The sequence below is a fragment of the Triticum urartu genome, chromosome 7A, assembly GCF_056163025.1.
Source record: "Triticum urartu cultivar PI428250 chromosome 7A, HENAU_Tu73, whole genome shotgun sequence".
Taxonomy (NCBI): domain Eukaryota; kingdom Viridiplantae; phylum Streptophyta; class Magnoliopsida; order Poales; family Poaceae; genus Triticum; species Triticum urartu.
In genome coordinates this window covers 681,280,680-681,301,015 of record NC_141879.1, presented here as the reverse complement: position 1 = coordinate 681,301,015, position 20,336 = coordinate 681,280,680, and the positions used below count along the sequence as shown (strand labels likewise).

At 45.9% G+C, this 20,336-nt stretch overlaps 1 protein-coding gene across 1 annotated transcript in view; it reads left to right on the top strand.

Moving 5' to 3' along the window:
• The first annotated feature begins 13,479 nt into the window (after positions 1-13,479).
• Positions 13,480-20,336, top strand: part of LOC125519325 (scopoletin glucosyltransferase-like) — an 80,978-nt gene continuing 74,121 nt past the window's right edge. The window contains exons 1-3 of the mRNA XM_087533808.1: positions 13,480-13,559; positions 15,049-15,127; positions 18,089-18,532. Of these exons, the coding sequence (XP_087389934.1) occupies positions 13,480-13,559; positions 15,049-15,127; positions 18,089-18,532 (603 nt within the window). The remainder of the gene's footprint in view (positions 13,560-15,048; positions 15,128-18,088; positions 18,533-20,336) is intronic.

The window sequence follows — 20,336 nt, the reverse complement described above, 5'->3', positions numbered from 1 at the left end:
AGTCAGTCTGCCTTGGGTGAAATTGCAGAACTCTTCCCTCTTACGATCCATGAGACCTTTCGGGATGTGATGCTCACGGAAAGCCTCACTGAATTCAGCCCAAGTAGTGATTTGGCCGACCGGGCGCATAGCCTCAAAGTTTTCCCACCAAAGGCTAGCAGGGCCTTCGAGGTGATATGCAGCATAGGTAACCTTATCAGCTTCAGCTACGTTGGCAGAACGTAGCTTGTGGGTGATGCTGCGAAGCCAGTCATCCGCGTCGAGGGGCTCGATGGAATGATTAAACTTTGGTGGGTACAACTTGATAAAGTCATTGATTGACACCAAGTCGTTTCGCTGATGACATGCAGTGTTCTGCTCAATCTGCTCCAGCAAGCAGTTAGTCTCACGCTTGTTTCTTTCTGCCTCCAGCATAACTTCGGCCAGAGAAGGCGGGTGAGGCAGATTCTCATCCCTAGCTGCACTGGCTTCCCCCCTGCCCCGGGGCAGCAGGGTTGCTGCGGGTGTTGACCATCCTAGGAAAAACAAGACAGTGGTTTAGACAAGGATGGCACAATCTTGGCAAGGAAGTGCAGAATGTAATGGATAACATGGAATGCTGAGATGTTCATTGCACGACATGGTAATATAGAAACTGCCATATATATACCATTGGTCATACGCACCGTACATAGTTTAGTACAAGCCCAGGCTAGAGTACAACTATGGTGAGAGACATTACATCTCATCGGAGGCATTCCAAGATCCTATACATTATTTTCTACACCTCCGGAGCATGATACACACCAAGTCGTATCCCATGGGTCACGCAGGACTGTGGAGAATACAACTATTACAGTACTAGTGAAACTACTACTAGCTCAGACAGCTCCGTAGTAATCCTCATAAAAGTCACCACCAAAACCTGGAAGCGGAACATGATCATCTGGGAACAGACGGTCCTATGGAGCTTGCGGTCCATAGGGACTCGGATGTGGCCTTGCTCCCACAAATGGTGGCAGACGGGGACCACGAGGAGGGGTGATGCCTCCTACATCACGCCAGTCCATACAATCTGGCAACCCAAACCGCAAAGGGTACACGTCCCTCATGTCCATGTATCCCACCTGCACAGCAGGTGCAAACCGAGTCAAAGTGGCCCAGTGATCAGAACAAGACTTGAAGAGCTCCATCCGCAAGGCCTGATTTTCGCGGTCCTTGTCCTCGAGCATCTCGGCAGTGGTGCAGAGTAGTGACTCCTCATGTGTAGAGTCATAGTACAAAGCCTGATAGTACCCCTGTGCTCCAGGGAGTGAGGCTGGCATGTAGCGAAATCGATGTTCTGGAGCAAGGCAGTTCTGGCTCGAATGATAGTCATCATTGAGTAAGCCGCGTCCTGCATGGACATCTCAATAGTAACCCCAAGTCCATAAGAGCAGTGGAGGGGTTCAGTGGCTCCAGGATAAGAGGGATATATCCTGACGGTACAAAGGTACCGGCTCTGATTGAAGTCTCGGAACTGCTCCTCGACAGTATACTCAGGATACCATCGATAGCCTGTCTCGACCATCACCCGGACCAGCATGGCCGTGTGACCGGGTACATCGAGGCACCGAGTCAGATGAACCACTTGGTTCTGGGAACGGGTGGCCATCTGAAAGCACAAAATAATGCAAAGGCATTAGAATTTTCAAGGAGAAATCGGACAACATAACGGCTGTAAATGCTCAGAAAAAGATTTGAGACATTCACAACAGTTTGCAAAACCACTCAACAACATCATATCAAGGTTCTGGTTCAACTCACAACATACTAAAAGTAGTAGAAACTGAACTGAGGCTTGTAACAACAATCCTATAAGCTACTACGGATTAGTAACACGTGAACCTGCTAGAGAGAAGAGAGCCTAGTCCTTAACCCACGTAGAAAGAGAAGAGAATGACTCAGACCAGAGGGCATAAGGCAAAGGAGTAAAAGAGCCTTACGTTCCCTCCCACAATCAATTCCCCTACATATAACTAAAGCATTTCTAGACTCGACATCGACCAGTTTGGCTCAACGAACCTACCAGCAGTCCGGCTCTGATGCCAACGCTGTCAGGACCCCGATTCCAAGTCACATCGATCTAGCCGGTAACACCTCATATCACTTTGCAGCCTCACGCACGGTATTCCCACGAGTGTCGCCTTACCATGGCCCAGGACCGTTTGCGCCTTTTAGCTCACGTATATGATAGTGTCGCTAGCATCCATATGACAGAGAACCCGGGCTGACATGGCTAGTCGTGAACCCAAAGCGGCACAAACCTATGGGGACAGGCATACATGAATCACATCGAGCATGTCGGTCAACAGCGTGTGAATCCGGGCTGTAGCACTGGGCTAACAGGACTCCGGGGAACCCGGGCTGTAGCAGGCTAGGAAGGACTCCGGATGTCACCGCGTGACATTTCCCCGAAGGGACAGACACATGAACGAAGTGAAACACATGCCGGCCAGTCAAGTGTCCTGAGCAGTAGTGCTGGGCTAGCATGACTCCGGTGAACCGGGCTGTAGCAGACTACTATGGCTCAAGGAGGCACTAGACTACATTTCCCCATAAGAGAGGCTGCCAAGGATAAACAACTAGATTGTTGGATCCCACACATACCAAGCATTTCAATCATACACACAATATGCTCGATATGTGTAAATACAACATGGCATCACAACAAAACTCTACAACTCAAGTACTTTATTTAAAGGCTCCGGAGAGCCATACATAACATGTTAATACAGGTAGGGGTCACATGACCCGACACTCAAGTCATACAAGCATACAAGCACATGCGGAAGCAAATAAGTCTGAGTACAGATACTAGAAAGAAAGAAGGCTTGACGAAGCCTGTCTGTCTACAAAGGGCCCTCCATGGGCAGAATTATCACCTGGGTGGCATGTCACTCATCAACGTCGAGGTATACATAAAACCCGTCGGAGGGGGCGGTGTTATCGTCTAAAAATAGTAATTAAAGCAACATAAGTACAAAGGTACTCAGCAAGTCTTACACCAGATCCTACTATACATGCTCATTCTCAAGAAGGTGGTGGATTTATTGCAGCAAGCCAGCTTTGACTCTTGGCTAAGCTATCCTACAAGACACCACTAGTAAAATAGTTTTCGCACACGAGTCCACTAATCACCAACACAATACTCCACCGTGGATCCTCCCTCGTCATCCTACGAGAGGGCCATCCTCGGTACTCACACTTATCTTGAGTCTTTTAGTAGTAACCATTAACTTGTCTATGAACTGTATAGGCAACCAAGTAGTCCTTTACCACAGACGCGGCTATTCGAATAGGTTTATACCCTGCAGGGGTGTACTTTCGACCCACATGTTTCCACCACTTAGCGTCTGCACATGACATGTGCTCGGCAGACTTCAAGCGAAAGTCGACGTGGGTGTAGACCATGACCTGACTAACCACACAAGTCTCTAGTCTAGGTTTATCGCCTATTTGGGTTCCATCCGCAAGGAAATCCGGCCGGGGTGTCCTCAACGGCCCCAAACGATGTGTGCAGGGTTCCCGAGACACCAAACGGGCGACTCGGTACACCGTGCCACGGTGTATCTACCGCATCATAGCCCACCCCTGGGGTCAGCGCTATGCACAGCCACCAAAACATAACCTATAAACACTAGAAACTAGTTGAAACTCCTGGACAGAGGACGAGAGGGCCCAGTAAGTCGAGCGGGGTCATATTTCAGGGCCCAATGTGTGGTAGTAGCTGAATCTTAAATCACGCATACAGATCTCAGTTCTTAGGGACGACCTCAATGAAACAACCCACCATGTACTCCTACATGGCCTCTCATCGATACCTTTACCAAATCATGTTCAACACATCCCTCACATTACCGACATAATCATTTCACTCTAGCCCATCACCCAGATGAACCAGACCTGACACAACTCTAAGCATAGCAGGCATAGCAACGTAGGAAACACATACATGTCTCAATCAACTCCTACACATGCTAGTGGGTTTCATCTAGTTTCTGTGGCAATGACAGGTCATGCAGAGGATAAGGGTTCAGCTACCGCAGCACACAGCGGTTTGAAACGTTGTTGTTTTAATGCAGTAAATGAGAGCAGGAGCGAGAACATGGGATTGTATCGATATGATCAATGGGGCTGCTTGCCTGATGGAGTAGTAGTAGGGTACTGCCCTTCAGTTGGATACTCGGAAATATCCTCGGAGGCAGAACCTACCACGAAAGACACCACAAAACACAATCATCACATGGCAATATGCAACAATATGATGCATGATATGACATGGCAATATGAGGTGTCCTGGCTAATGCATTGTGAAACAAGTTGGTTTGAGTCCATTTGAATCAAGGATTCAAATGGAAGCTTATGTTCTTAAGCCATATAAGTGCATTAGCTTGTTTCACCTATAAAGTAGGGTTAAAGTGTTTTGTCATGCATGAAACCATTACAGATGGAAAGATTGAATTTTTCTCATCAAATTTCATATATAAATCTTTGCATTTGCAGTTACAAATTAAAAGTTATGAATTTTTGAAGTTTGTAATATTTTCTGGAATTTCCTATATAAGGATAATTCCAGTAATTGAATTATTGCGTCAGCATTGCGTTAGGGTGACGTCAGTGGTCAACGGGGCCGGTCCAGGTCAAACCTGACCAGTTGGACCTGCGTGTCAGTAGTTAATTAACTAACTAAATTTAGTTAGTGCTAATCTAAGTTAATTAGCAGAGCGGTCCCACTTGTCATGGACTCAGGGGGAGTCAACCTGGGCCCACACGGGGTCAACCGGGGTCAAACTCGCCGGTGTTTAGCCGCCGGCGAGGCTAGACGCGGCGGAGCGGTACGGGTTTCGTGCTCCGGCGATCAAAACGACGGCGGAGCACATCTACGTGATGCGGGGAGTGAGCCGCGTCGAGTGGTGGCAGTGGGTGGGGCTGGGGTGGCCGGAAACATCGCCGGCGACGAGCTGTGCGGCTGTCGGAGCTCGGGTGAGGTCGAACCCGAGGCTACGGGGCACGGCGAGGCGTGTGGAGAGGTGCTATGGGCTTCTACGAGTGCGGTGAGTGCGTTGGTCACGGTGGTGTGGCCGGTGGGTGGCCGGAGTCACGTCGGCGACGATCTCGGCGACGGCGGGTGCGGGTGAACGTGGTGCGGTGCATACGATGCAGGAGAGAGTTAATGGAGAGGGGGAGGACGTAGCTGAGCTCACGGCGGTTGCAGCAAGCGTCAAAGCGGGCTCGGGGAAGGCCGGAGCTGAGCGGGGCGACGATGGCGATCTCGGCGGCCAGAGTTGGGGGAGACGGCGTCGGGGCCGACTCCAGAGTGGGCGAGCGCTCGGGGCTCGGCCTGCTCGACGTAGTCGACGACGGCGGAGCGAACGGACACAATGACGCGGCACGGGGACGACGACGGACGCGGTTATCACGGTGGCGCGGGCGCGGCAGCATCGGCCATGGTGGGAGAGGGCGAGGGAGAGAGGCAGAGGAGTGAGCGAGGTGTCTGCGGGGTCGGGGCGGCGATGTGGAGCTCGCCCAGGTGTCCAGGGGCGAGGGCGGCAAGCAGCTGACGCGCTGGCGAGCTCACGCACGCCGGCGTCACCTCCCTGCCTGCTTGGCGGGGACGAAGCAGCTGGCTGGCACGGGCCAGCATAGTGCTGGGCCGCCAGGTGGCTTTGCCAGGTAAGTTAGTTTCCCTTTTATTTTTCTGTTTTCTTTATTTATGCAAGTTTGTGGCTTTTCTAAAAATACTTAGTCATTTCCAAAAATCACCAAACTGCACATGCCCACTATTTAGAACATATCCCACATGGAACATTTCAGTTTGGGATTATTTGGACATTTAAAATATTTAGTAGCATTTAAATGTCCAAATGCAAATAGCATATGGTTTAATCCAATGACCTTATGATGTCCTAGAAAAGTGTGCACCATTTTTGTCAAAGGTTCTAGACCAAGGCAAAGATGATGAACATTTTAGAAGGGCATTTTAGGTTCATTGAAAAAGATTTTAGTAAACCCTAGTTGGTTTCCAGGGGGGGTGCTGGGGGTTCTGTCATCCCCATTTCAGTTTTCTGGAAAAGAAGACATGATGAAACACTCTAATGCATGAACTAGCTAGGGTGTGACATACTAACAACATTGCAATCATGCTCATCATTCAAAGATTTAGTGCCAAACATTCTAATGCATTCTTCCTCTAGGAATTGGGCACAATTATCAGAATCCTTACTTTCATGAAAGATATTAAAAAGATGAAGCATATGAGGTACCCTCAATTCCATTTTTTGTAATTTTCTTTTATAGACTAAACTAGTGATAAAACAAGAAACAAAAAGATTTGATTGCAAGATCTAAAGATATACCTTCAAGCGCTAACCTCCCCGGCAACGGCGCCAGAAAAGAGCTTGACGTCTACTACACAACCTTCTTCTTGTAGACGTTGTTGGGCCTCCAAGCGCAGAGGTTTGTAGGACAGTAGCAAATTTCCCTCAAGTGGATGACCTAAGGTTTATCAATCAGTGGGAGGCGTAGGATGAAGATGGTCTCTCTCAAGCAACCCTGCAACCAAATAACAAAAAAGTCTCTTGTGTCCCTAACACACCCAATACAATGGTAAATTGTATAGGTGCACTAGTTCGGTGAAGAGAGGGTGATACAAGTGCAATATGGATGGTAGATAAAGGTTTTTGTAATATGAAAATAAAAAACAGCAAGGTAACTAATGGTAAAAGTGAGCGTAAACGGTATTGCAATGCTAGGAAACAAGGCCTAGGGTTCATACTTTCACTAGTGCAAGTTCTCTCAACAATAATAACATAATTGGATCATATAACAATCCCTCAACGTGCAACAAAGAGCCACTCCAAAGTCACTAATAGCTGAGAACAAACGAAGAGATTATTGTAGGGTACGAAACCACCTCAAAGTTATTCTTTCTGATCGATCTATTCAAGAGTCCGTAGTAAAATAACACAAAGCTATTATTTCCATTCAATCTACCATAGAGTTCATACTAGAATAACACCTTAGGACACAAATCAACCAAATCCCTAATGTCACCTAGATACTCCAATGTCACCTCAAGTATCCGTGAATATGATTATACGATATGCATCACACAATCTCAGATTCATCTATTCAACCAACACAAGGAACTTCAAAGAGTGCACCAAAGTTTCTACCGGAGAGTCAAGACGAAAATGTGTGCCAACTCCTATGCATAAGTTCATGAGGTCACAGAACTCGCAAGTTGAGCACCAAAACATACATCAAGTGGATCACGTGATATCCCATTGTCACCACATATAAGCACATGCAAGACATACATCAAGTGTTCTCAAATCCTTAAAGACTCAATCCGATAAGATAACTTCAAAGGGAAAACTCAATTCATCACAAGAGAGTAGAGGAGGAGAAACATCATAAGATCCAAATATAATAGCAAAGCTCGCGATACATCAAGATCGTGCCGACTCAAGAACACGAGAGAGAGAGAGATCAAACACATAGCTACTGGTACATACCCTCAACCACGAGGGTGAACTACTCCCTTCTCGTCATGGAGAGCGCCGGGATGATGAAGATGGCCACCGGAGAGGGATTCCCCCCTCCGTTAGGGTGCCGGAACGGGTCTAGATTGGTTTTCGATGGCTACTGAGGCTTGTCGCGGCGGAACTCCCGATCTAGGTTATTTTCTGGAGGTTTCTATATTTATAGGAATTTTTGGCGTCGGTCTCACGTCAAGAAGGTGCCCGAGTCGTCCACGAGGCAGGCCCACGTGCCTGGGGGGGGGGGGGGCGCCCCCACCCTCGTGGACGGCCCGGGACTCTTCTGGCCCAACTCTTTCACTCCGGGGTCTTCTTTTGGTCCATAAAAAATCGTCAAAAATTGGAACGTCAATTGGACTCCGTTTGGTATTCCTTTTCTGTAAAACTCAAAAAATAAGGAAAAACAGAAACTGGCACTGGGCTCTAGGTTAATAGGTTAGTCCCAAAAATCATATAAAATAGCATATAAATGCATATAAAACATCCAAGGTTGATAATATAATAGCATGGAACAATCAAAAAATATAGATATGTTGGAGACGTATCAGGGCACCGGAGTCAGGCCATCGCAGTATGCCAATCGATCTGGACGACGAGGAGGATGACGAGATGGTGAATGCTATGGCCGCGCTGGAGGATAACTACAAGGCCAAGGGGCCCCATAGCTCCAAACGCCTCTAGGGTCGCCAGGGCTAGGATTTACTTCTACTGGTTAAGATTAACCACGAATCCCCATTCCCCTTGTATTTAATCTTGATTGGAACCCTAAAATCCATAGCTACTTAGTGCTCCCTTTGTCCCAAAATATAAGAGCATTTTAACACTACACTAGTGTAAAAAACGCTCTTATATTATGGGACGGAGGGAGTACTCATGAAGACGTGTTGATCAATCCTATGGCTATTTACCCTGATTCCCCATTTCCGTAGAATGCGGATCGAATACAAAAATCGTAAGCGAGGAGGTAAAAATAGGTCTTACCACCATTGCCGAAGTTCTACAGGGTATGTTGGTGATGCCGGTGATGGAGGTCGGTGGTCACCTTGTTGTTCTCCGATCCGCTGATTGCCGCCATCGATGTGAGAGTGGAGAGAGAGAGCGGTGAGGGTAATTATTGCCGGCGCTTCGGGAAACAACGCAACATCTTAAGCGTGGCTCCTCGCGTGCAGCCGCCACCACCCACGTTCATCCCCTGGGCCCGAGTATGAAAAAACTGCCAATTCGGCGGTTCCCGGCGGGCCTGGCCCCAAGTTGCTTAAGTTTCGTGCTATGTGGGCCAAATAGTGAATGCAGGTAACCAAATAGGCCAAAAAAATCGTGCGGGCCTGATTGGGCTTGCTACCTCTTGAGCACTGCATTGGTTTTCCCTTGAAGAGGAAAGGGTGATGCAACAAAGTAGCGTAAGTATTTTCCTCAGTTTTTGAGAACCAAGGTATCAATCCAGTAGGAGGCCATACGCAAGTCCCTCGTACCTACACAAACAAATAAGAACCTCACAACCAACGCGATAAAGGGGTTGTCAATCCCTTCACGGTCACTTACGAGAGTGGGATCTGATAGAGATGATAAGATAATATTTTTGGTATTTTTATGATAAAGATTGAAAGTAAAGATTGCAAAATAAAATAGATTGAAAACTTATATGATAAAAGATAGACCCGGGGGCCATAGGTTTCACTAGTGGCTTCTCTCAAGATAGTATAAGTATTACGGTGGGTGAACAAATTACTGTCGAACAATTGATAGAAAAGCGAATAATTATGAGAATATCTAGGCATGATCATGTATATAGGCATCACGTCCGTGACAAGTAGACCGACTCCTGCCTGCATCTACTACTATTACTCCACACATCGACCGCTATCCAGCATGCATCTAGAGTATTAAGTTCATAAGAACAGAGTAACACATTAGGTAAGATGACATGATGTAGAGAGATAAAGTCAAGCAATTTGATATAAACCCCATCTTTTTATCCTCGATGGCAACAATACAATACGTGCCTTGCTGCCCCTACTGTCACTGGAAAAGGACACCGCAAGATTGAACCCAAAGCTAAGCACTTTTTCCATTGCAAGAAAGATCAATCTAATAGGCCAAACCAAACTGATAATTCAAAGAGACTTGCAAAGATAAACCAATCATACATAAAAGATTTCAGAGATGAATCAAATATTGTTCATAAATAAACTTGATCATAAACCCACAATTCATCGGATCTCGACAAACACATCGCAAAATGAGTTACATGGAATAGATCTCCAAGAAGATCGAGGAGAACTTTGTATTGAGATCCAAAGAGAGAGAAGAAGCCATCTAGCTAATAACTATGGATCCGAAGGTCTGAAGTAAACTACTCACACATCACCGGAGAGGTCATGGAGTTGATGTAGAGGCCCTCCGTGATCGATGCCCCCTCCGGCAGAGCTCCGAAAAAGGCCCCAAGATGGGATCTCTTGGGTACAGAAGGTTGTGGCGGTGGAAATGGGGTTTTGTGGTGCTCCTGGTTGTTTTCAGGGTATATGAGTATATATAGGAGGAAGAAGTATGTCAGTTGAGCCACGAGGGGCCCTGAGGGGGAGGGCGCGCCCAGGGGGGTAGGCGCGCCCCCTGCCTCGTGGACTCCTTGTTTGTTTCTTGACGTCCACTTCAAGTCCTCTAGATCATGTTTGTTTCAGAAATAACTCTTCCGAAGGTTTCATTCCGTTTGGATTCCGTTTGATATTTCTTTTCTGCGAAACACTGAAATAGGCAAAAAAACAGCAATTTGCACTGGGCCTTGGGTTAGTAGGTTAGTCCCAAGAATAATATGAAAGTGTAAAATAAAGCCCATTAACATCCAAAACAGATAATATAATAATATGGAAAAATTAAAAATTATAGATACATTGAAGACATATCAGGACTCTGTGCGAGCAACCAAACACGCCCGTAGTGTTTGAACGAATATGATGTAGGAGCGAGCTCCATCAACCGCACCATCGAGGTGACGCTTTCTGGCTACAACTTCGAGCGGCTCAACAAGGAGTACGTGAGCGGGACAACGAACCTGGAGAGCTGTAGCCTATAGAAACCGACTGAGGGTGTCGTGGCTGGCAGGGTCATCGCTGCTCTACCGCATTGTTACACCAGGACAAGGTCTTACTGGCAAGGCCGTCTCTATAAACTTGGGACCCTGAGATGAAACACAAAATGTGGCCATAAAATTTACTTTTAGTATAGCTAAAGAACTAATACAATTAAAGCATAATTTTACCTTGTTATGTAACTTCAAATATGCGTCGTTCCATATAATGTTTAGGAAAATATCAAATATTAACTATATATATGTCCGAATTGCAATGGCTAGCGCTGCAATTTTTTAGTTACTAAATGATATCACACATGTTATTGCAGAAATATTTGCAATATATTTAAATGGGATTCGATTGCATGAAACATTAATATTTGGAGTAATAATGTGAGAAATAAAATTGAAAGTACATATGATTTACTGTGTTTGATTTGATTATTGTATAGTTGGAAATTATTTATTAAATATAAATAGCATAACATAATGAAAATTCTCATGCATGTTTACGTCATTCAATGTTGTGGTGGGCACTTTTTCATGCATGTCGCATGTTGAGATGGCATGCTTACATGTTGCAAGAAATATGTTAGTGGAGACTAGAAATTTAGATATCAGTTTGGCTAAAGCACATGTAGATGTGTCATAAGTATTGCACATCTAAGTTCTATGACATTGATCTTACACAAAGACTCGTGTGGACTTTTTTTTTCATTTTTCTTTTTCTCTTTATGCTTGATTCACTCACTTAGATATGCAATAACTAGACAAACCCGATATAAAAGATGAATGCCAGAAATCAAAGAGCGCATGTTCGATAGAGTTAGAGTTCGGACCTTGATTTTTGGCAAGCTGTCTACTTTGTTCCCTGTTATTAGAACCATGCCGGTGAAGATACATCAGTTGTGGCAACGATGTCACTCGGACGGCGGAAATGATTCCGGGAAAATTGTACTTCGACTCACTGCATCCACCACAGAAAACAAAATAAATAAATAAATAAATAAATCATGTTGTACAGTTATAGTACATATTACAGTCATTCAGACATGCAGTAATCATCAGGTGTCTCTGAACGCAAAATCACAGCACCCTGTCGATATCTCAAGCATTCATGTGGCGGTTAGCACCGATCTTAAGATTGATTTCAGAGTTGATGATGAAAGGAGGCTCACACCCAACCTAAAACCACGACATCAATAACTGAGAAAGCTACCAACATTAATCACACACAAAGCAACGATATGATGTAGAGTAGATTGATTTGTGTTTTCTTTTTTCTCGAGAAAACACAAAGCCTGCGTTTGAATGAAAGTGTCCTTCTCGGCTCGAGCTCATATGAGCTCGTGTGAACAGTAAAATTCAGAAAGAAAACAAATCAAAACATTCTGAAATATTTTGGTGACAAACTTTGACAAAATTTGCGATTCTTACAATTTTTATCATGAAATGACATTCATGAAAGTCATGGAAAGAAAATGGATACTCCAAAATTCTTTTGAAGCATCGATTTTGTTTTTCTCCCACGTCTTTTATGAATGTCATTCTTTGATGAAACTTTGCAAGCATTCAAAACATTTATCAAAGTTTGTAACAAAAAGAATTCATTTTTGTTCAAATTTAAGTGTTCAGTGTTTACCCAAACTTATATGAACTCGAGCTCAGTTAATCTGCATCCGCTTTTGAATCCTTTGATTGAAAAATGATTTACAACCCAGCAACCCAAAAATAAGCCGAAACAACCAAGCACTCAAGACAAGGCTACGACACACACTACAACAGACACCACCAGTTCAGAGGGACATCGTGTGACTTGGCATCACCGTATTTTGTCCATTGAATCTGACATTGATCCAAAGACCAAGTTGACGCTGCCCTGCCTTTTCTCGGCAGTTACTGAAACTGCTAGCCTGTGCAAAAGTCTTTTAACCAATATGGCATGCAGAAGCACATGGGACGTCGCGCGTACATCTTTATTCGTAATGGAACAGTTGGTAGTTTTCATCGGTTAATTTTCGTTCCATCTATCATGGTTTTTTTTCATCCCACCTTCGTTGGTTTTTTTTCATAGATTTTTTTCGTCCCCTCCCCCCCCACTTTATCGGTTTATTTTTGCGTCACCCTCTCACACAACGAAAGAAATCTAAACAGATCAGAACTTTTCATACCGGCGCAAGTTATTTAGTAATGTAGAATCAATCACGAACAATCTCTAAAGATCAAATCTAAATTAATTAAACTTACCTTAAATCACTCAATCAAATTAATTAGAAAACATTTTCTTTCCTAACTGCACCCCGCTTAGTGTGCACATAACAATCCGAAGTAATTAGAGCCACATGATTGAATCCATTTATTTAGAGCCACATGATTGAATCCACTTATTAACAATAAAATCCCCACCAAAAGTGCGTTTAGCAATTTTAGAGGGCAGACCAAAACTCTGCCATCCGCTCGCCCGCGTTTGTTTAGGTACAGGAAAAAATGGCATAATATATGGAAACAACACGACCGGGGCGGCGGCGCAATCTTCGGGGGTAGGGGATCGGAGGAGAAGGATTGGCCTGGCAGCATGATCGGGGTGCTTCCCCGTGGCCACGGTCGTCCTCGCGATGCCACCTACCCGAAATCAATGCTGCTCCCTGCCGTCAGCCGAGGCGACGCCGCCTGCCCTCCTACCCACGGTCCGCTGCCGCGTGGGGCTACGGCGGGAGGAGTAGCAACGGGGCCGAGGTCCTCCATGCGTTCCGGGATGGAGGCCATGATTTCGTCGAGGTCGTTGCTGCCTCCTGCACTCAGGGTGTGTCGCCGAGATCGAGGCGAGCATGAGGAGATGTGGCCACCGCCATGGTCACCCCATCGCAGGGGATGGAGCACGCCGTCGGCCTACAGCTTGTGGAGATCACTGTTGCTCTTCAGGTCGCATGGTGACCGGATCTTGCCGATGCGTCCCTCCCCGACAACCTCCTCTTCGCCCGGTTGGCCGACATGGATCTCGCCACTGCTGCCCTCAACTTCCCTGCCTCGAGCTCGACGGTCAGCCACCATGGATCCCCCAGCTGGAGGGTCACGTGAACCAGCAGTCCTCCCATGCTGCAGCGGCGAGAAGGTGACATGGCTCTCCGTACACGAAGAGTGGAGTTCAGTCAAGTACTTATATACTTGGCCTCTACTGCTGATCCATGTACATGGAGAAGAACAGACAACCGCTCATTCATGCTTCGTTCCACTCCTTTGCGCTACATTACTGGAGGTGACATTTTCCTATCTGTCTATGTTGTAACAAGCCTACTGCCTGCATAGTTAATGGATTTTTTTTTTAAATTTATCGCTGCTTAGTGCTTTGTTGCAATTGTTCACCCAAGATTCTTATATATAATATGAGCGTACGTAGGCATACTTAGCTTTGCTATTCCGTTTTTTCTGGCGCATAGAAATAAGAGTATTGTCCAGGTTAGGTATTCAATTGAGTAAAAAGTGAACAAGTAAAATTTTCTTGCATTTAAATTTTCTTCCGTATCAGTTCTTGCATTAGATTAGATTGTCCATCTTCTCATTTTCATTGCCATGCTATTAAATTTGGATCCGCCTTTTTTTCGTTCCAATTAAAATCAACATCTATGATATTTATATGATAACTGCTTTGTTCTCTATGTTTGATACACTCCACCTTAATTTTCTTTTATTTAGAAAGATGACTAGAGATTATATTCTTCCCATTATGTGCAGTATGGTACCTAACTATTTTTAGTGGAAAATACTCTAAAAATATCATATTGTTTCAATTTTGATTTTTTTTCATACTTGGCATAAATTTAAGTGGTCGGACCCTTCTCCGGACACTGCGCAAGCGGGAGCTACGTGTACCGGACTTTTTATATTTGGCACAAATTTCTTTGGAGCAAAATTTTCTGGACCTCCCAGCATATGGTTGCTTCTAGGTGGAATATGTGATTGCCGGCGATACACAAAGGTGCCCCTGAACACTGATAAAATTTAACGATCTGCATTGAGAAATTTTGAGTTTAGGTGGAATATGTGATTGGGGGCGATACGCTGAACGATGTGGCGGCAGATGGGCTATGCTCTGGTAGTGACTGCAGGGATGGCGTAGGACGAAGTTTGCAACGATGGTAGGAGTTAGTGCTGGGAAAGGGAAGTGGTGTTGGTTGGTTATTGTCCATCATTTTGTGTATTGTCTGTCATTTTTGTTTGAGTAGCTGACATCCTTCTCTCTATTATCTCTCTATTGTTTCTGTCTATGCTCAGGAAAGAAGAAATGTCCGAAGAAGGACCAATGCGGGTTATTACATGATTTGGATGTCTGGTTAATCAATACACATAAATTTGTTAGTTTGTCCCGCTCATGGACACTATTTTATTGATCATTGACTTATGGATTTTTGCTGCATGTAGGTGCAATGTTTTTGAAAATAAAGGTTTCAAGCATGGTTCACTTTTAACTGGCGATAATGCTCTCGATTCATATCCTGATGTGAGATTGATATCTTTTATATTTAACTTCTGTTTCTTTATGAGTTCCCTGTCACCCCTTTTGCATTTGGATGTCAAAGCTTTGTGGGTTGTTCATTTCAGTTTTGCGACTACTTCTCTTATGGATCTTAAGAGAACTCGAGGGATATCGTTTCGGACAAAGTTGGTCACTTGTTTCTCCAGAAATTACGCTGTTGCATAGTATCATACCTGCTGCAAAGGAACGAAAGTAGTATGGTAGTATAAATAAATAAGGTTGTATTGTTTTCCTTTTTATCCGTTTGATAATTATGATAGAATTATTGCATGAAGCTGTGTGCGCATACAATATGTAACCAAATGTGAATTATAATAGATTCAAGCCTTGCTTCTTCACTTGGAAGCAAATCTTCATCTTCTTAAGGGATTATCCGCTACAGTGCCTAGGAAATTCAGAGGACGTTTTAATGGTCTGTTAACTAAAGCGATGGTCATCCAGAAAAAATATTTGAAGTTGATACTAGTCATAATAAGTGCATAACAAGCCTACATGTTCTCTACATTTTTGCAGATCTGGCTATCCTTGTTTAACTCAATGAAATCAGATAATTTAATCGTGTTCCCTAACAAGTCCTTGTAGATGTGCACCTTCCTCCTCTGACCATCTCCTCAGGGTCTCTCTCTCTAATCCTAGAGCCAGGCAACAAGAATGGTTGGTTTTAAGAACAACATGTATCTATTTATTCATTATTGGTTTATTGTTTTCGGGGAATTGTTTTGCCCCTAATCATATCATTGTTACTCTGCTTGCATTAGATTATGAGTATGACAATGATGAATTTTATGTAAATTCTAATGGTTGACTACCACATTACAATGCTCGGCCTGCCTGACTTTTGAGGACCCTTCTACTTTCCGTTCCACGAAGAAAAATAACACATAAATTTATCACACAATAGATACAGTAGATACTGTTCCAACGAGTGCCTGTCCCTGGGTGTGGCGAAATCCTGCCCACGGCACTGCTTCCATGTATCACATTTTGTATTCTACTTTCTTTACCCGAATGATGCACAATTCAAGCAGATTTACCTTAATTGTGTTTAATTTGTTTAATTGCAGATTTATGTATTTATTTAGTCTTGGCCATGTATAATTTTGTGCACGATGTTGGGAATGGTACTTATTGACAACTTCCAGCAACTTTGTTTACTATGTACAATGCCGATTACATGGCACGAATGTTGATTCTCATAACATGTTTTTTGGTGCACTTCTCACGTATACACCGAGAATGAAATTGGAGACAACATCCATGAGAATTGCATAATCTAATTTACGAATTACTGGGATAATTGCTTGTGTCTTCACTCTTTACACTATGCATAGAATGATAAATTATAGCATTTCTTGGACATTTGAATCATAAGTTGATTGGCCCAGGAGCTTTGCCGGCGTATTGAGGACGAAGTCGGATTGCGGATGCTCTCCGGGGCCAAAGCCCAAAGGGTTGGCTGATATCTGGAGATAATTTCATTTCAACTGTATGTGGGTTGTTTTCCTTTCCGTGACATTATGGTTGCCCGCCAGGTGTAGTCGCGTCGTCTTTGTAACCGCGGCATGGCCACCTGACTCTATGTAATGTCTATTTCTTCTTCTAATACATCAGCATGCAAACCTTCTAATACATCTTCTAATAAAAAAAGTTGATTTATGGTATTTGGATTGCTATCAGAATGTCTTTTCTATGCATGTGATTTCTCACATTTGGTTATAATATTTGTGAAGACGTGCATTGCACGTGCACTTGGAAGCGGGTTCGTGGCCTGCGCCGGACGGCGCCGACACTGACCCGGGCCACCTCCTCCGCGTATTCTTGGAGATGTGGCTGGCCGATTTACATGAAATTAATTCCCTCAGTTGTGGTGGCAAATATAATACACATAATCCATATTGTTATGCACTAGCGTGTGTGTGTGAAATAGATGGATTATGGTCCTGTACCCAATAAAATGGATATGTGTGTGTTAGAGAGAGAGAGGGAGAGGGGGAGAGAGAGTGAGGAAGAGGGAGGGAGAGAGAGAGAGTGTGTGTGAGGATTTGATGGTAAAAAAGGTCGCCAATGTCGTAATATTGAACTCTTAAAGTTAATGTGGCCTCGTTGCAACGCACGAGCGTTCTTCTAGTACCTGATGAGTGGCGACTGGCGGCTGATATTTAGCACGACAACTGTTTTGACATTTTTATCACAATTTAGCATGATTTTTTCTTAAGTTGGCACGAACTGACTCTTTTTGGTTACGCCACCTAGCATGGCGTTGGGTTGCACGGGGGACATCAGAGCATCTCCATTCGTTTTCCCCTAGAGGAGGCATTTTTTTAGCCAATTGGGGAGCTGCCCGCGAAAATTTTGGCCGGGGGGGGGTGGGAAAATTTTTCCACTCGTTGCGCCCTCCAGGAGCTGGTCTTCGGCGACGACGAAGAGGAGGTTGGTCGCAAGCGCGGCGGCATAGACGGGGGCCAGGGCCGCTTGAGGTGGGCGACGGCATCGCGGAGCTCAGCGTGCTTGCGCATCTCGTAGAGCTGGTGCTCACGCGCGGGGCGGGCCTTGAGGAGCTGCTTCGCGAGGTCCCCGCAACGGAGGGGGTGGCCGACGGGGGAGGGTAGTGAGAGGAAGGGGAGGCTGAGGCGGTGAGAGGAGAGCGGCAACGGCAGCGCCGACGGCAGAAGGCGTGGCGAGGGCGGGTGCCAGCGCGGCTTGGTGGAGGGCGGCTAGTCTGTGCAGGGCGTCCAGGATTGCTGGAGAGTAGGGAGGCAGTGCAGAGGCTGGCGTGCTTTGAGTGGATGCATGGGGTAGGTGGAAAGAGAGGAGAGAGAGGGAAAAGGTGGCTGACTGTGAGCCAATTGCATGTGAAAAATAGCGTCGGTTTCCCAAGCCTGCCTGCCATGGGAGCTACTACCATGAGCATGAGCAGTGTCGCAGCACCCCACCTGCCTGCCATGGGAGCCGTTCGAGCGGTTCCTGGCCGACTGCCATGCCGACGTCAACGCCGTGGTCTCCTACGGCTTCTACTACTGGTCCGTGGACGTCGCGGCTGCGTACGGCGTCCCACGTCTCATGTTCCTTGGTATGAGTATGTTCGCCCAGTCCTGCGCCCAGTCCGCGTTGTCGCAGGAGCATAGTCGCAACCCACACGACGACGACGATCCCGATGCTGTGGTGTCGCTGTCGGGTCTACCGCACCGCGTGGAGATGAGGCGGAGCCAGATGATGAAGGAGCCGCACTTCCTGGCCTTCTTCAGGAGCATCTACGTCGCAGGTCGGAGGAGCTACGGCGAGCTGTTCAACAGCTTCGAGGAGCTAGAGCAGGGCAACGTCGAGCACTACCGCATGACGCTCCGCCGCCGCGCGTGGCTCGTCGGGCCGGTCGCTATTAAACATAGGATTTGTGGGAACTGGCTCAACCCTCTAGGGGTGGCCTATCACATATATTTATAAGGTTACACAATATACAGTTTACACAGTTGGGCTACGTTACAAAGTCCAACACCCTCCCTCAATCTCAACTCACTCATGATGCATCTAGGAGGTTGAGATTGCGCCTACAGACCTCGAACATGGGAGAAGGTAGAGGCTTGGTGAAGATGTCGGCAAGTTGATCCTTCGAGGAGATAAACTTGATCTGTAGTAGCTTTTGTGCAACACGTTCCCTCACGAAATGATAGTCAATCTCAATGTGTTTGGTTCATGCATGGAACACCGGGTTTGTCGAAAGAAACGTAGCACCGATGTTGTCACACCAAAGAACCGGAGGATGTGACTGGGAGATCCCTAGCTCTCGAAGCAAAGACTCAATCTAGATAAGCTCAGCAGTCGCATTGGCAACGGCTTTGTACTCGGCTTCTGTGCTGCTGCAAGAAACAATGGCTTGCTTGCTTGCACTCTAGGCGATCAAATTAGGACCCAAAAATATAGCATATCCCCTCGTGGATCGCCTGTCATCCGGACACCTAGCCCAATCGGCATCTGAGAATGCAGATAGAACAGCAGAGGAACTAGGTCACAGATGAAGACCATAGGAGACAGTGAGGCGCACATAACGAAGAATGCGCTTCACAGCAGACCAGTGCACATCAGTAGGGGCATGAAGATACTGACACACCTTGTTAACCGCAAAGGAAAGATCTGGACGTGTGATAGTCAGATACTGCAAGCCACCAACAATACTCCGATACTCCGTAGCATCCGTAGGAGACATAATAGTACCAGCAGTAGCCGAGAGCTTATCAGTAGAGGACATGGGCGTGGGGGATGGCTTACACTTGAGCATACCAGCACAACGCAAGAGGTCAAGGGAGTACTTCTTCTGGGTGAGAGCTAAGCTGCCACGAGACTGATGTGCAACTTCAATGCCCAGGAAGAAGTGTAGCTGTCCCAAATCTTTTACCGCAAAATCTCTGCCAAGTGCAGTCACAAGAGCATCAGCAGCCGTTGCAGAGGAGCTGACCAGAATAATGTCATCCACGTACACAAGCAAATACACAGTCACACTGGGGCGCTGAAATAAGAACAGCGAGCTATCAGCTGTCGACGGAACAAAGCCATGAGTACGAAGAGCCGAAGCAAGGCGAGCATGCCAGGAACGAGGCGCCTATTTCAGTCCATATAGAGCCTTCGTCAGACGACATAGATGATGAGGCTGAGCGTGATCAAGAAACCCTGGTGGCTGTCGCATGTAAACCTCCTCTTCAAGCAGCCCATGGAGAAAAGCATTCTGCACATCAAGCTGTCGAAGAGACCAACCACGAGAGACTGCAAGAGACAGGAGAAGCTGAATAGTAGTAGGCTTAACAACCGGGCTGAATGTATCCTCGTAGTCTAGACCCTGACACTTTTTAGACCCTCTAGCCACGAGACGCGCCTTGTAGCGCTCAATAGATCCGTCTGCATGTCTCTTGACTTTGAAACCCACTTCGAATCAATGATGTTGACGCGAGGTGGAGGGGGAACTAGTATCCATGTCTCATTATGCATAAGAGCGTGGTGCTCTTGCTCCATAGCAGCCCGCCAATGAGGAATTCTCATAGCGGCCTCATAGTTGCATGGTTCATCATTGGGATCTACAACAGAATGAGCAAGATGTTGGGGAACGTAGTAATTCCAAAAAATTTCCTACACACACGCAAGATCATGGTGATGCATAGCAATGAGAGGGAAGAGTGTTGTCTAT